The following is a 15737-nucleotide window of genomic DNA, read 5'->3' on the forward strand; positions in this document are numbered from 1 at the left end:
TTGAGTTAGACAATCAATAAGCATTGATTACAAAGCGGCTTACCCCTGTTAAACATGATGGAGGGCAGAATAAATATACATAAACCGCAGCACCTGGCCAGGCAGGGTGCGTGTCCCCGGGGCAAAGGTGAGAGCTGCCTGGTGGCAGGCACAGCCTCCCGCATCGGCCCCCGAAGGTCTTCCCATGCTGGTGAGCACTCCAGCACTCCCGTCGCTCCCGTCCCTCTCCCGTGGCCCTGGTGGTTTGTCTAGTGAACTGGCGCACATCTCCCTCACCAATTCACCAGCTGGGATTAATCCTGGAGGAAGGGTCTGTGCTCTGCCATGTGTGTAGCTGGTGGATTGAAGGCAGGGGAAGATGTTTCCTCTGTGAACATCATTGTTTGCGTGAGTCCACGGCAAATTATCGGGACCAGAGGACAGAAGAAGGGGGGAAGCACTTTTCCCTACACAGGTCATCCACATATTGCTGGTGGCAAAGAAGGATGTAAGGATGGTTGGTTGTAGCTCTGTGGGCTCTCCAAACAGTGCCCCACCACTTTCTGAAATTGTCATTTTTACTTTGCAAGAACCTAGAAACAGGGTAGAAAGAACCTGTGCAAGAGATGCCAGCATGCAGTGACCTGGCTGCAGGCAAAATTGGCTGAGCCGGCCGTGGCGGCAGGTGATGCCTAGGGGACGTGGTGGCCAGACCCCAGTGCTGTGGCAGCACTTCAGGGGGAACCTTCAAAGCCCAGGGAAACCCTCCTACCAGCCTCCATGAGTAATTTGGACTGGGCTGTATTTGGTAACGCCCGCGCAGTGAACCGGCAAAAGGGAACAGATGCAATGAGCCCGTTGGTGTGATTTTCTTTTGAAGTGCAATGCAGCCCTGGTAAATAAATAAAGATTGGAAACATCCATTGCACTGCACCACTTAAGGGACCGGGGATGTGAGGACAGTGTAATTGGCTGGATGCAGAGTGAAATCCAGGCTCAGCGATTCCATTTTGCAGTTGGCAGCCTTCCCAAACACAGATCAGGGAAAGCAAGTTGGACTAGCTTTAAAACACGGGGAAATTCTTTATCTTTTATAATTTTTTGCTGATTTAAAGGGTAGGATTAAATTCTCATTTAATAACCCCAAGTGCCTGCTCTCCCCTGCTCTGATCACTCTGTGTAACGGTGATAATGCTGGAAAGGCGCTGGGAGCCTGGAGGCAAGGCAGTGAATTTTCTTCTCCTGAGCGCAGATCTGATGATTGTTTGCTGCTGCAGCCTGCGAAACAGGCACTGACTGTTTAATCACGAGCCTCAGCATAAGATTTTTCTAGCTGTTTTCCAGGTCTGTTTGGAAGGCAAGCCGAACGCTCTCTGTTAGCAACTTCCAGCTTTGTCGTCTGTGTTTTTAACTCCTAATTAAGGATCCGACAGAGACCCAAATGTTCCCCGCTAACATGAACAGTCCAATTGACTTAACTAAGCGACTCCTGGGCAGGCATTGTTTTTATGAGTAAGCACTGCCTGTTCAGTACCTTTACACTGGCACCTCTTACCATCGGCTGAGCTATTTTTAAACCCTGTAAATAAAGCCTCTACAGTGAACAAGGAAAGAAGCCTCCTAGCAGAGTAACGCACAGAGCCTCTGTGTTAATGAGAACACTGTTTTCCCTTGTCTGTCAGATCAGCTCATTTAGATTATTTAAGTCAAGTGCAATTTTGAAAACAATCTGTTTCGCTCATGACAGCATTTCATTCTGTATAATGATGCTGAATGTAACACGCAGCAAAGGGCTATCGACAGCAAATTCTCCACATTCCCAGGCCTGCACTGTTCATATCACCTTAAAAAAGCAGCCCCTTGCTTTATTTTCCCCAGACATTAAGCGGAAAGTATTTTCTAACATGTCGGCTTTCCAACTCCATGCTGAAGCCTTCATTTTGCGTGAAGCCTTGACAGCAAACTGCAGATAAAGGGGCAGGGTAGAGGGGATGGGAATTGTTGAAATGGCGCCAGCTCGTTTTTAACTATTTTCAGTCAGTACGTTTCTCTGTCTCCTGCAGTTTATTCTCTTGCGCTGATGATATGAAAATCCTAATTAAAAAGTTAATGGGGATCTGAAGATGGGAGGACCCGCACGTGTGCCAGGCTGGCAGGGTGCAGATGGTGGCTGCTGTTGCTGGGAAAAGATATTTGGGGATCACTGCCCAAAAGGGCATGTTTACCAAGTGGTGAAAATGTAACAGCAAAAGATCAGTCTCTGGCAGCTGCCTGGATGCAGGGCAGGTTGTTTGCCCTTGAATAGTTATATGAATGATTTCTAATTTCATGTATGACCATGGTGCTTTGGAGCCACTCAAATGCACAACAGAAGTGGCTGACAGTCTGACCGCGGTGCTACCACCACCAAACAGCACTTCCCAACCCCAAACCTCCGCTGTTTAGCCTAGACCAGAGTGGTCAGCGCTGGGAAGCAGCAGGGCCCGCACCTGTGCTGGGAGACGTGCCGGCCGGTCAGGAAGGCTCTATCCTGCACAAGGAGCCTCACCTCCACCCCTTTCCAGCAGCAGGCAGCCCCAGCTCATTGCAAAAGTGGGGCTTTTCCTGCAGCCAGCTCTGTTTTCCCCTGCAATCCCTACACACTACAGCTCCTCTGCTCGTCCTCCCGCCAGCATGAAGAGGTGCAGGCAGGCCAGGAAGGCGGCTGCTGCCAGGCAGAGCCCGGCTTCTGCCACCAGACATGGGAGACACCCAGACCTGCAGCCAAACACCTCCATCTCTCCAGGGAAAGGAGAGGGGATGGATGGAAGTCTCCATCAGGCCTGGCTGGCAAACATCTCCCGACCCAGTAATCTTCTACCACAGTGAAACGTGCAGGGGGCGTTAGCCTGGGTGGATGTTAGGTGATGCTTATCAATGTGCTGTAACGCATGTGAACGCTGCCTTTCTAAGGGCAGCAGGAACAGGGTGTGGAGGAAGCATCGCTAGTGGCGTTAACCAGATTCCTCCCAGAGCACTCCTTCCCCGCTTGGGAAGATGGTGTCCCTAAGGACAGAGAACCCGTGAGGAAGAGAATTGCTGATGTTTCATGTATCGGTGTAAGGATTTATCTACGCTTCAGCCAAAACCAGCTCCCAATGGTTACATGTGCCTTTTTAAATGCACAGGTGTTATTTTGCTGTCCCTTTGCTGGCAGAATCAGAAAGTAGGACCTTAGCAAAGAAGTCCACAGGTCCAAGCTTCAATGAGCACAAGAGTGAAAGGACAAAGAATGAACTAAAAAACTGTAGTAAGCAGGAGAGAAGATGACCCAGAGCTTGGCTCCCAAATAACCTTACGCTCAATAAACACATACTAAAGCTAAAGCCAAGAGTGGTTGGTTAACATTGGACATATTGTGGAGATGACCCCATGGGATTGCCTTGCTCTTAGGAGCAGCTGGGAATCAGAAGGGACAACAGGAGCTCAGAAGACATAGCTAGAGCACAGGCCTCACAACAGTTCCTTGGTGGGCAGCTCCTCTGGGAGCTGCTCACCACCACCCTCCCTTGTTTCTGTTCGGAAGCAGGGACAGCCAGCACAGTTCAGGTGTGTACCGCGCTACACTGTCCTGCCTGTTCCTTGGCTTCTGCAAGGCGACAAGTTGACTGGTGAAATCTGAATTACGAGCAGATAGCCAATCAACAGGCAGTTCTGCAGCTCTGGCAGGGTTTAAAACAAGGAGATGCTATCTAGTGCTCCTTCTCCTCAGCTGCCATGAGCCATGAAGTACCACTGCTTTGACCAACAGTCTTTCACACAGGTGAAATTCAACCTTCTGTGTCTTCTTGAAGAAAATGTCCTTCCTATCTGAGGGTGCCTGGATTTCTCTGGTGTATCCAGTTCACCAGTCATTTTCGTATGTGTAAGAACTTAGCTGAAAGAAAGTGTTACCTGTAAGAGTGGAAGAGGTAAGATCATGATGTTAATGCAAGAAGGAGATGACGGGATAGGTAATACAGGGTTAGTTAATGCAGCAGATTTGCTGACAATGTATAACCAGCTGTAGTATTTACGAGGCAGAATGGAAGCAATCACTGCAGTGGTCTAGTCACTAGGATCACGTGCATAAATAAAATTAGAGAACAATCTAAAATAATAAAGCAAGCTACAAACCTTGACTAAGAATTTTATTGACAGTGGCACAACACAGTTAACCAAATGACATAACAGGAGTACATAATGCATTTATTAGCCTCCCTAACTGAGGACAGACTTAACAGTAGTCCTCCTACATCAAGCGTAGCGCCTTTAAAGACAGATAAAATGGGGCTGCTGTGAATTAAACAGTACAGGAAGCTGAATCAGATGTCAGGAAATAATGGCTTTCAGTTACGCACTACTACATGGCAATCCAAACTTCTTCATATGAAGAAAAATAAACAAGACCAAATTAACTTACAAGTTATTAATAGAAGCTGAGAAACTCATTTCAAATTGTCAGTGCCCTTTTAAGTACATCAAAGATAATACAATCAGTTTATGCATGTGCATGTTGAAGTCACAGCAACGCACACTATTATTAAGCCTCTCAGAAGAAGACAAAAGTACCCTTACCAGCCATGCTGCATTGTCATAAACTCTCATCTTTAATAATGTAGGATCTTCTTCAGCTGAAAAATACTTTACTCCATTCACGCTGGCAGAAAGACAGTTGATACTACAGCAGATTTCCAAAGACAATTGCTCATTCGTCCAGGGCATTCATTTATTTTACAGGTGAATAAAATAGCCTCCATTTCTTCACTAGCACTAATAAGAATGGTAAAGGCCAACTGAAACTGGGCTGGTAAACGCTTGTGATAACGTGCAAGCTGGGTGCAAAAAGAGAGCAGGAACTTCCGTACGCCAACAAAATCACTTTTCTCAGTAGCTCTTCTAATAGAGCGGACAGGATGATGATTATTTCCATGTGAACCGTGGAAGGGAGTTGAGAAGAAAATTAAATTCCTGAGCAGTACTGTAGGCACATACAATAACAATTATTCCCTCTAACAGTAGCTGTGCAGATTGCTGGGGCATTTTCAACCGGTGCTTTAGAAGTCAATGCAGGAATGCCAGGAAGCAGCCATCTCAGTGACAGCTTTGCTGTGCACCGAAGTAACCCAGCCCTGCCACCAGACAACATGTATCAAGAGCTAATAAGCTCAATAATAATTTTTTTTAAGATTGTTTTGCAGAGATGTAGCTACAAGTATGATACATCTTCACTACCAGTGTACCTGATATGGTGTGAATTCCTTTTCAGTTAAGTTTAGGAGTAGAAATCTATTGCCTGTGTTATCAGTTTGCGAAGAGGGATGCATCTGCATCTTCCTAATTTTATCCTGTAGGTGTTGAAAAATGGAAGTAGAAATCAGCCATGATGTTTTCAAATGCAGGTGTGTTAAATGGACTCATGAGTTTAAAGGCAGTACTGTACGCAAGCTTCTTATTCTTTTTCTTATTGCTGCCGATAACAACACTTCAAAATGCTAAAACCACTTAAAATAAAAAATACTTTCATTCCATTATTTATTCTGTGGACTTGGGTGATGAAAATGAAATAGTTTCACTTCCATTTTGAGGAATTTTCCAGTTCTCACTTTTGCAGTGTTTGGGCTATGAAGACCTCACAGCAGTGCTAGCTCTACCTTCCTTGCAGGGAAGTGCCTGTAAGAATGCAGGTCTGTTTACCGTGAATTTTTGCCTGCTTGCAGCTTCGCTCTTTCTCTACATTACTGCTCTGAATTCTCATCATTACCTATCAGTCCTTTGCCTGGTTTGATTTTTCTAAATTAATTTCTGGGATGTTGCTACTGAGGGCAAGTACAGTAATGCGGTGTTTGGCTCATTCATTCTTTGCTCTTCCTTTTACATGTTTGAAGTTAGGCTATCTCTCTGTACTTTTTGGATTACGCTATACGCTTGCATGAATCAACTAGCTAGGTTTGCAAGTGCTGGGCACTTTGCCACGCCCTCCCTCCAGGTCAGTGGAAGGGTAAGAGAAAGCTCTTGCTCTATGGTGGTTCTTCACACATTAACACTTCTTTTCCACCAGTCTCGCTAGTTATTGATGGCCCAAAGTTCGGAACAGAGCCGAGCATGCCGGCAGTGCCTGGGCCCTTAGGAAGCTGCCTCACATAGGGAGAAATACGTGTGGAAACGTGTTATGTTACGCCTCATCCTGCACCGCTCGGGGAAACGGCTGTCCTTTTCTGTAGGATGTTTGATGAGATAGCACTTGGAATTCCGTGTGTGTTTCCAGGATGACCAACAACTAGAGCGCCACGCCAAAGCCACGGGGGAGCACCTGCCCAGCGGAAGGTCACCCCGCCCCCACGCGCTGCCGCGGCAGCCCCTGCCGAGCTCAGCGCAGGCCCCCCCGGAGCAGCCCTCGGGAAGGGGCTGCCCCGGGGCCGGCGAGACGGCCGCTGGCCTCGGCCTTCCTCGGGGTGCCTCAATGCCAAGGCGACGGCGCTTCGCCTGCCCCGCCCCGTTGCCAGGGCGGTTGCCGCGGCGCCATGTTGGGGGAGCGCGGCGACCCGGAAGTGCTGCCCGGGGCGGGGTTCCCCTTCCTGTGCGGCGGGGCCGGACCCGGCCGGGTTAGGAGGCAGGAAATGGCGGCGGTGCTGCAGCAGCAGCTGCCGGGCCCTCCCGCTCCGCAGTGCCGGGCCCAGGCCGCCTAGAGCCGCCGCGCCAGCGCCGGGCCCGGGCCGCAGCCACGCCGGGCCGGACTCCGAGCACTTTACATACATGAGGTAGCGGGCGGGGCCGGGCGGCGGGAAGGGCGGGCGCCGCCGAGCCGAGGCGCCAGCGGGGGCCCGGCCGCCGCGGGCGGGGGAGGGGCCGGGCGGCGGGAGAGCCCCTCCGCGCCCCGGGGCGGCCCTGCGGCGGGGGGGGCGCGGCGGCCCGGGCCGGCGGGGCCTGCGGCGGAGGGGGCCGGGGGGTTGCGGCGGGCGCCCCGCGGGAGTGGGCTCGCCCTGGCGGGAGCGGGCGGAGGCGGGCGGAGCGGCGCGGGGCAGAAGCGGTGTTTTCCCCGCGGAGCTGAGCTTTGACCTCCTGCGCTCGGTATTGTTTGCTCCTGCGGGGCTGGCAGCCCTTTGTAGCCGCCGGTCTTTCTGGGCTGATAGGGCACAGAGGGCTTACTCGCTGCTGCGTTTTAAACAAATCCCCGGGCTGAAGTGATGCAGCAGAATTGTTTTCCTTAAAGTGCTTGAAACGCTGAAGTACAGGTTGTGTGGTAGCGAAGGGTAGCTGGTGTTGGTTATGCTCCGCTCGCCTCGCTGTCCCTGGGTAAACATATCATTTGATTACTTGGCAATCTGCGGTCTCCCCGTTTCCTCCTGACAAATCAACATATGGAGCTCAGTGTGTATCTTAACCTCGCTCCAGTTTTATTTTTTGCTTTGTGCTGCATTACTGTTGACATGGAAACCAACATCGCTTTCTGTTCCAGAGAATTGGAAGCTAAAGCTACCAAAGAAGTCGAAAGAAAACTAAGCAGGTAAGATGCTCATTTAAATTCACTCCTACAGTTCAGAACAAGAGTTGGCCTTGGGCTAGAAATCATTGTGGGCTTTATCTGGAGCTTTAATCTCATGTTAATTGTAAGGATAAAAACGCCTGAATTTGAAAATGTCCTCTGTTGCATAGAGAAATCTGAGCAATTTAGTTATTTCTATAGACTGAACACCTTTTTAGCGTGGTTTTTTTTTTTTGCATTATAACAATATCAGGGTTTTTTTTTTTTGCATTATAACAATATCAGGTTCTACAATAGAGTTTCTTTAGTAGGGTACGTTTTTGAAGAGAAAAATAACTTACTTTTCTGTCCTGAGTTGTAGCACGTAGCAAGAACTGAAAAATGACAAAGGGTAGATTTGAGTTTTTTTCCTGTACAGTTTGTTGGGAGGCCAGAGATAGATGGTTTTGGCAAGAAATTTGGTTTGAACTCAAACTGTATGTTGCCGTATAACCGTTAGGCCTTTGCCTCTTTTTCCATGAAGAGTTACGGATGGTGAATTTTCCATTAGCATGTGTTTTATATTGGAGAACTTTGTAAATGGGCAGCTCTTTTTTTCAATTACCTAGCTCAAGAGTTAGGCGTTATGTTGAATTAAGTATTGTGTCAGTAATATACATTACTTCTGTATTTAAGAAGTAATTACTTCTGCACTGTTTATTTTTGGTATGGTGACTTTCCTGCAAATACCTACCTCTTTCTGTTTACATTCTTTGTTTTTGACTTTTGTCCTACTTTCTTTTTGTGTTCTCTTTCAATTTGACCTTAAAGGGACTTCTGCTAGCGAACCTTTAAAGGGACTTCTGCAAGAGCCATTACAAATATGCTGAATCCCTTAATGTGACTGGTAGAACATTAGTTTCTAATACCTTTCTTTTTTTCTTATTTACCGTGCCTAATCAGTCTCCAACTTCCAGATCCATTTATGAATACACTGTGAAAACTGATCGGCTTTCCCCTGCTGTCAGTGTGTATCTTCCTTTTCTTTTTTTTGGTAATATGCTTAAGCATGAATAATTTTTCCCATTTTGTTGTTGACATACATAGAATCTTTGAGATACGCTTAGCATACTGCTTTTAAATACAATGTCAAGGTCATTGTTAAATGGACTTCAGTTGAAGAGAATGATTTCAAATTGCAACACTTTAAGTAATCTGTCCAAAAATGGTACCAAAATGTTGTGAGGAAAAACATAATAAAAAAAGAAATTAATTCATTAGTGTTCTATGGAAAGTACTCAGTGCATACTTGAGTATTATTAATTAATAATTATTTAGATGGATAGGGTGCTAAGTTGAAAATGATATTCTGGTGCAAGTCTTAGTAAGCAGTAGATCTTCACATTTTTATGACCTTAAGGGAGATATCTTGTCATGCTGGCAGGCGTGGCAGATAGTGACAAGAAATGAAACTATAGAACTGCCTGAACTCAGTGCTGTGGGGGGGATGAGGGCAAGAACAAGGTTTGCAGAGTAAATTCTGAATGAATGGGTCCTCGTGTTTTCTGACAGACATGTATGTTTTATTCATTGAAAAGATTAAGAACCAGTTTTGAGTTAACATTAGTATACCAGTTGTTTTTTAGAAACCTGTAGACTAACTGGTTTATGTTAGTGAGCGAGTTTTCATCATGTGAGCACATAGCCTGATAAAACTGTGGCGTGCCTGCTCTGGATAGGCCTGACTAATTGTTTTACTGTTGTAGAACTCAACAGATAGCCCTCGTTCTTTCTCTAATGTCATTTTTTTATGTTTTTATCAAATTTGTAGTGACCTAGTCAAAATTGCAAAAGTGCAAATATCTTTTCCTGGGAAAGGTAAATAGACGTATGCTATATTTTTTCTTAATCGAAAATTGCGTAGTGTATGTATAGACTGTAAAATCCATAGGATGTTGGCATTGCTTCATGTATGTTCTGAAGTCACCTTTGGAGTTTATGCTTATAAATTAATGGGTAGCAAATAATCTTTTTTTATCTTAGTAAGAATATTGGCCTAGACTGTGATTTGCTGTAGGATAAGTATTACAGCTTGCTTATCCAGTTGGAGTAATTACTGTTTTAAACTCAGGATTAGCAATTTGGTTTGTTTGGTCTTTTGGAAAAGAATCTTCATTTGGTCTGTGTTCTCTTTAAAATACGTACGTGCCTGGTCCTATGCAAGTATTTCTGGTCTCAAAAGTAAGCATGATTTGTGAGAGTAATTCAAATAAATCTATTGCACACTGTATTGTTGCATAACATTCCAAGTTAAATGTCACCTGTTCAGTCTACTGCTGAACAAGAACTGTCCATTATTAACTGGAGAAATGCAAGAGTTAAATTTGATTAAAATCGGGACCAGTAAAAATCACCATTTAGTTCTTCTGATCTAAGAAATAACTTTTTAATTCTGTTTGGTAAACAGGGCTTTCCTGCCTCATTTATGTGGAACTGAGAGAAGGTAAATATTTGAAATATGTTTACAATTTTTCTTTTTTCCAAACATGTGTTTTTGACTGACTTCACAAGCATGCAAATTACGGGGGAGATTCACTCACTGCTTTCATTTGCCTGTGTTTTTGCTACGGAGATTCCATCTGCGTTGGTTGCAGACTGTCCATGTTCTGGGAGAACAAACCTTTTACCTATAATCACGTATACCTCTAGATTTCATCCATGTATTCTACTAAGTTACTACTGTACAATTTTATTTTTTCTTCACTCTTCCATGTTAGAATAATTACCATATTTCCATGAGGCTTTCCTTACTTGCTGTAGAAAAAAAGTGAGATGGCTCAATGGTAGAGGCGTAGAGAAACAGTGAGAAATGTAGTTTCTGTTCATATTTAAGCACTTGATTTTCTCTTGGGGTTTTTTGGGGTGTGGGTGTCTTCCGGATAAATCTCTTATGGGAAGAGTTTACTACAGAGAGACAGCATTCTATTCATACTTTTCAAGATCTTTAGAGATATTTAGGCAGAATTATGCGTTCTGTTCTCCTCTACACATGGTTTTCCAGGTCATGTGTAATTGTCAGGTTGTCCCCATAACATAACTTGCATTTACCTTTTCTTTTTTCTGGTCTTACAGCAAACCTGTTGTGCAGTGTGTTTCTTGACTGTGTTAATAAAACTGAAGCAGTCTAAAGTATGGGTGGTCATATGGTTAAGATTCTGGACTTGAAGAATCTTTTGGGTTTGTGCATCTGTTATAGATATCCTATATGACCAGTGTGATTATGGAGAAGCAGTTTAATCTGCCTTTGGCTTCCCATTTGTTAAATTAAGATAGGGGTTATTTATTGCTGCTACTGAAGTCTTGTGTATTTAGATGATAAACTTCTTGGCGAAGACATTTTTGTATGCTTATGTAGCAGTGAACATCTCAGATGAAACCTCAGGGCGGAACTGTAACACACATTGTTCCAGAACTATGGCGTATTTATAGTGCTTGTAGTTTGGAACATAGCTCTGTCGAGCTAGCTTCTGTATTAGGAAAATGGGAAAGGTGAGTGTATTCCAGGTAATCAGTAGTGGTAGACATGGTAGTTGGAAGTCTATCGCTGTACTTTTAAGGTGATAATTCAAAGACTGAGGTATTTAAAAGCAAAAAAGAATGTAGCTGACATGCATTCATTGATTAAATATTCATTGAAGTAATTGTTTCAGTTTTTAGCTTGGCAACACCTTTTCTGTATGTTAATAGCTGGAAAGCATTAACGCCATACACCACATCTGTAAATAAGTGTTTTTGTTTTGTTATCAGTGCCTGAGGCTTTCCTTGCTCCTGTGTAATATGCTGAGTGGTTTTAGTTGCCAGAGCATTTCCATTTAAGGCACTGGTGGGTTTTGTTGTTTTGTTTTTTTGTTGGGTTTTTTTTGTTAACTTAAAAGTACTGGTTTCTATTCCATAAACTTGAAGAGTGATCCTTTTGGTGTAGTACACTGTTTTGTGGGAAGCATTGATAAAGGAGTTGGAGGGTCCATTTTTAGTAAAAATACACATCTTGTAATTGATTCTTGTATAATGATGGCTTAGTAGAAGAGCTAGCTGTTTATTTTATAGAAACTGAGAAATATTTTCTATTGGCAGTTGTATGTAATTGCATCATTTCATAAAATGTAAAGATTGGGGAACTTGTCAGAATATAGAAAAATTAATCAAAACTTGGTCTCAGCAATATGTTTGAAAGTCTGGAGGCTATCAGACATAGGTTGAATAAGTAGTGCTGTGTGCATGTTTGCTATCTTTGCAGCACTGTAAAAGACCTTTCAGTTTCAGATGCTTAACTGTGGTTACCTGCCAGTGTTCCACCTGTAGCATTACAAGTTAATTTATAACTAGAAGAAAAGCAAATGGTAGAAAGGACTATATTTACTTTCCCCAAAATTTATTTTCTATATTTGTCACTGGAAATCTTGGAGTGGTTTCAAAAGCCACTGTGTATAAGCCCTTCTAATTCCTACTTTTATGTTTACTCCATGTAGTATATGGGTAGAAGATGAAAATTCATTTTTATCTTTTTATCTTCAGCTACTAACACAGGGCCCTAAGAGGCTGGCTAGTTGTTTAACCGGTCTCCCTTGTCCATGCCCCTGCGGGACCTTCTGCGCGCTGTTGGTTGAGACCCGCGCAGGGCTTGGTCGTTGAATGTGTTCAGCATGGGGGGCCATCACAACCACACAAAACCAGTCTTTGAAGTGCTTCAAAGGACACCTAGCATGCTGTACCTGAGGGAGAATCCCTTCACAGCCCCGAGGCTTCTGAGAGCATTGGTTGGTGATGGAAGCAGTCTTTAAAAATGTGCTAGCTCCATCTTGTGGGGCAGCGACTTTAGTGTGGGTTGAAAGTGGGTTTTGAAGGTGTCTGCTTGGCTAGCAAACACTGTACTTGGCCATTGGTAACCCTGCTGGCATCTTCAGCAGCATTTGGGAAGAGGCAGTTCTGTTAGCGCTAGCTTGAAGAGTCCAGAAAGCCAGCAAATGCAGTTCTGTTGCGTAGGTGGTTTGGGTTTGGTGAATGCTAGGTGACTGGCATTAACGGTGAATGGCAGCTTGTTTTAGTTTGGTGTGGAAATTTGCTGTGTGCAAGTAATACATGCTTTTGCTCAAAGACAAATACTGAGTTCAAATCATAATAATGCAGTGCTATGTCTGAGATCTTAATTTGTGTCAGAATTTTTCTTGTAACCGTAATTTCCTCAGTGAGGTGACTAGAATTGTAATTTTGTTGTGGCATAACATGTTTCCCTGTTGTGTATTATAATAGCAAAGATAGCATGCTGCACAGACACTAATTATTCCATCCTCGGTACGTCTTCCAGGGAAAACATGGGTGTACTTGATCCTCCTCCTCTGTAACACAAGAACAAGGTTTAAATATATCTATTTCGGCCCAGATACTTTTACAATGCCCAGCTAAAGCTTGTGATATCAAATATTAATGCAAATTTTTTCAAGAATTAAAGTAATAAGTAAAATATGTTTTGATACAAATATTACCTGGAATGTTTACATCTGGAGCATTGCAGCTTTTTTCTAGTTCACAAGCCAAATAACAAATCAAGCCATACAAAAATAAAATTAGCACTGTCAAAACTTCAGACAAAGAAGTAAAAATGACTGCTGACTGTAGAAGTAAGAATGTAGTTGCTTTTCGTTTAATGGCATGTGATTGTGATGGTAATGAAGTGAAAGACTTCATCTCAAAAATCACCCAGAACTGCAAAGTGCTTTCTGTCTTGCCAGTGATACCTGTCCTAGAAGATTAAAAAGTACTTTTTTTTTTTTTTTTTTTTTAAATGTCTTGAGGAAAGTATTTTGGTAGTTTGTTTCTCCTCTTACATAAACAAGAATTCTGCTGAGGTACACAATTGGAGAAAAAAGGTTTTAAAATAATTAATGGTAAATATTTATCTGACAGTGTTTAAAATTATGCTGATAATAGCAGCTTCTACTTGCATGTTCTCAGAGCCATCAAATGTGCAGTCTCTCCTGAGATCAAGATCCATTTATATTTGGTCTCACTTGAAAATAAAGCACCTTTCAAGTTAAGCTGTTTAAGATGAAGGCCTTTGTCTCAAATGTGAATTTCGTATGGTGTATTTTATTTTCAGTTGATCTAAATTGAAAAATAAGGTTTGCATTTCTGCTAAGACCATTTAACCTTGAACAAGCTAATCCAATTATATAGGAGGAAAAGGAAATTCCCTGTACATGTGTTTTAGTGAAAGTTGGATGGCTGATAGGGGAAATAATAGAGGTCTGTTTATATATTCATGTTATGAATCAGAATTATCAGTCATTGCTTTTTGTTTGGCCAGCTGATGGACCAAGCGTGCTGCTACAAACACTTCTGCCGTACAAGGTCAATGGATTAAATCTACCTGGATGTAGAGAAAAACCCAGAAATAGAATTTGTTAATTTTCTGGCTTTGTCTTTTTGCTGTGAGACTGGTTACTTTACAGCAAGTAACAAACACCATAAGAAACGTGAAGCTGCTGCTAGTCTGTACACAAAGAATAATATAGCAAGAATAGGTTAGCTATTAAAGTCTAAGATGATAAATGGGAAATACTACTTAACACTTCTGTTTCTGGAGGGGTAGCATTAAAAATGTAGCTTGTTTGTTATATGTTCTAATGAGTGTTGGAATCTGAGGCATAAATACTACCATTTGCTGTCTGTTGAGAGGGCCGTGTATTACTGCATTAGAAAGAATAAAGGAAACTTGCGCTTTCAGCTGTCAGAGATGGAAATTCAGGAGTTCTGCTTTAGACTGTGATGACTTAATAGGCAACTCTGAATTTGTATTTCAGGTTTATGTTTATGTAAGAGGGTAGTGGGAACAGGACTGCCTTTCTTGAAAAAGTCAGTTTTCAGTGAAGAACATGGGCAGTAAAGGCTTTACTACTATTGTTACTTAATTGTACAATGGGTTTGTTTTGCTTTCCAGTCACTGAGATTTAACGTTATAATGGTAATCTAATACTCTTTTAAAAACTTGTCATGAACTACAGGTGGGTAATTTTTTTTTTGAGGGATCACCTAGGATCCTGATACTGATTATAGGGTTTTTTTAATGTGTTCTAAGCTGTCTTTATAACCTAAAATCTGGTTTTCTTAAATACATGAAAATAGAATGATCACAATGTCATAATTTAGGGGTTTTGTAGTTCCTGTGTGGAAGCAAAAAAAATGATGCTGTTGTAGAATATTCCAGAGATTCTGGTATCTTAGTTTTTAGCATCTGCATTCTAAAAACAAAATGTAATCTTGTTGATTTAGCTGCACCAGGGTTGATGACTTATTTTTTTTCCTTTCCCCCCCATGAAAATACTATTTTGCATTTTACTTGCACTTTAAAGTGCTATAGCTTTCTTCTAAATGTAGAAAGATTTTCAGTTAATGTAGTTTTTGCATGTGACGCACTGAAATTTGTTATGCAAAACAAAGTGCTAGTGGCTTTCTGAACTCTTAGAATTCTTTGCAGGTTATTAGAAATCCTGTAAATAAGCTTTTGGTCCAGTAGACAGTCCTAGGTAACATACCATCCTGCAGCATTGATACATGTACTGCATCCAAGGTGTTTAACCTGTGCCCACAGACCTTGTTTGGCTCGCTTGTTTGGATGATTAATTCAGGTGGCAGTCAGGAGGGAGCTGGACTGTTTCCCCCAGGCTCTGCAGCCTTGCAGGGGCAGGTTTCAGAGTGGTTGACTGCGTCTGACAGCAACAGCCTGTTCTCCGGGTGTCATCTCTTGCTAAGGTCTGGCAGCTCATCCTGTCTCACATGAAGATGTGCACCCCCACTGCTGGGTAGAGCTGGGGGCACAAGACCCCAGGAAGGATAGCAACCAGAATAGTGAGTACTCTGGGTCATAGCTTGCTTCTTCCTCAGATCTGAGTAACCTTTGGAAAAGATGTCGTGGGAAGGTGACGGGAATTCCTGTTGCACAGCCTGCTTGCCATTGTGCTTTTCCTGGGGTGATCTTGGGACAAGGTGGGCAGAGAATGGCTCATAGAACATGTGTGTTCAACTTGTGCTTCTGGGAGGTGCCAGCCTAGCAGCACACGTGCAAGGTAGCTGTGCAGTAAGCAATGAGATTGTGAGAGAAGAAGGGCTGTGGACACAACTTTCCTGGCCATGGGAGGAAGATACAGTACTTGGCCTTTTCAGTTGGATTAGATGTCTCTTCTTCTTAATGGTACTTCAGGAAATACGGTCTTCCTGA

The 15737-nt window shown here is 43.3% G+C and overlaps 1 protein-coding gene across 8 annotated transcripts in view; it reads left to right on the forward strand.

Annotated features, from left to right (window-relative positions):
• The first annotated feature begins 6587 nt into the window (after positions 1–6587).
• TNRC6A (trinucleotide repeat containing adaptor 6A) overlaps positions 6588–15737 on the forward strand; it is a 52737-nt gene continuing 43587 nt past the window's right edge. For 6 of the 8 annotated variants that reach the window (XM_055803434.1, XM_055803435.1, XM_055803438.1 and 3 more), the window contains exons 1-3: positions 6588–6758; positions 7457–7504; positions 9930–9965. In XM_055803434.1, the coding sequence (XP_055659409.1) occupies positions 6754–6758; positions 7457–7504; positions 9930–9965 (89 nt within the window). In that variant the 5' untranslated portion in view covers positions 6588–6753. Of the gene's footprint in view, positions 6759–7054; positions 7294–7456; positions 7505–9929; positions 9966–15737 lie in introns of those variants that run through there. The other 2 variants (XM_013295829.3, XM_055803436.1) reach the window with 2 other exon arrangements.

This window comes from Falco peregrinus, chromosome 5 (assembly GCF_023634155.1).
Source record: "Falco peregrinus isolate bFalPer1 chromosome 5, bFalPer1.pri, whole genome shotgun sequence".
NCBI classification, from domain to species: Eukaryota; Metazoa; Chordata; class Aves; order Falconiformes; family Falconidae; genus Falco; species Falco peregrinus.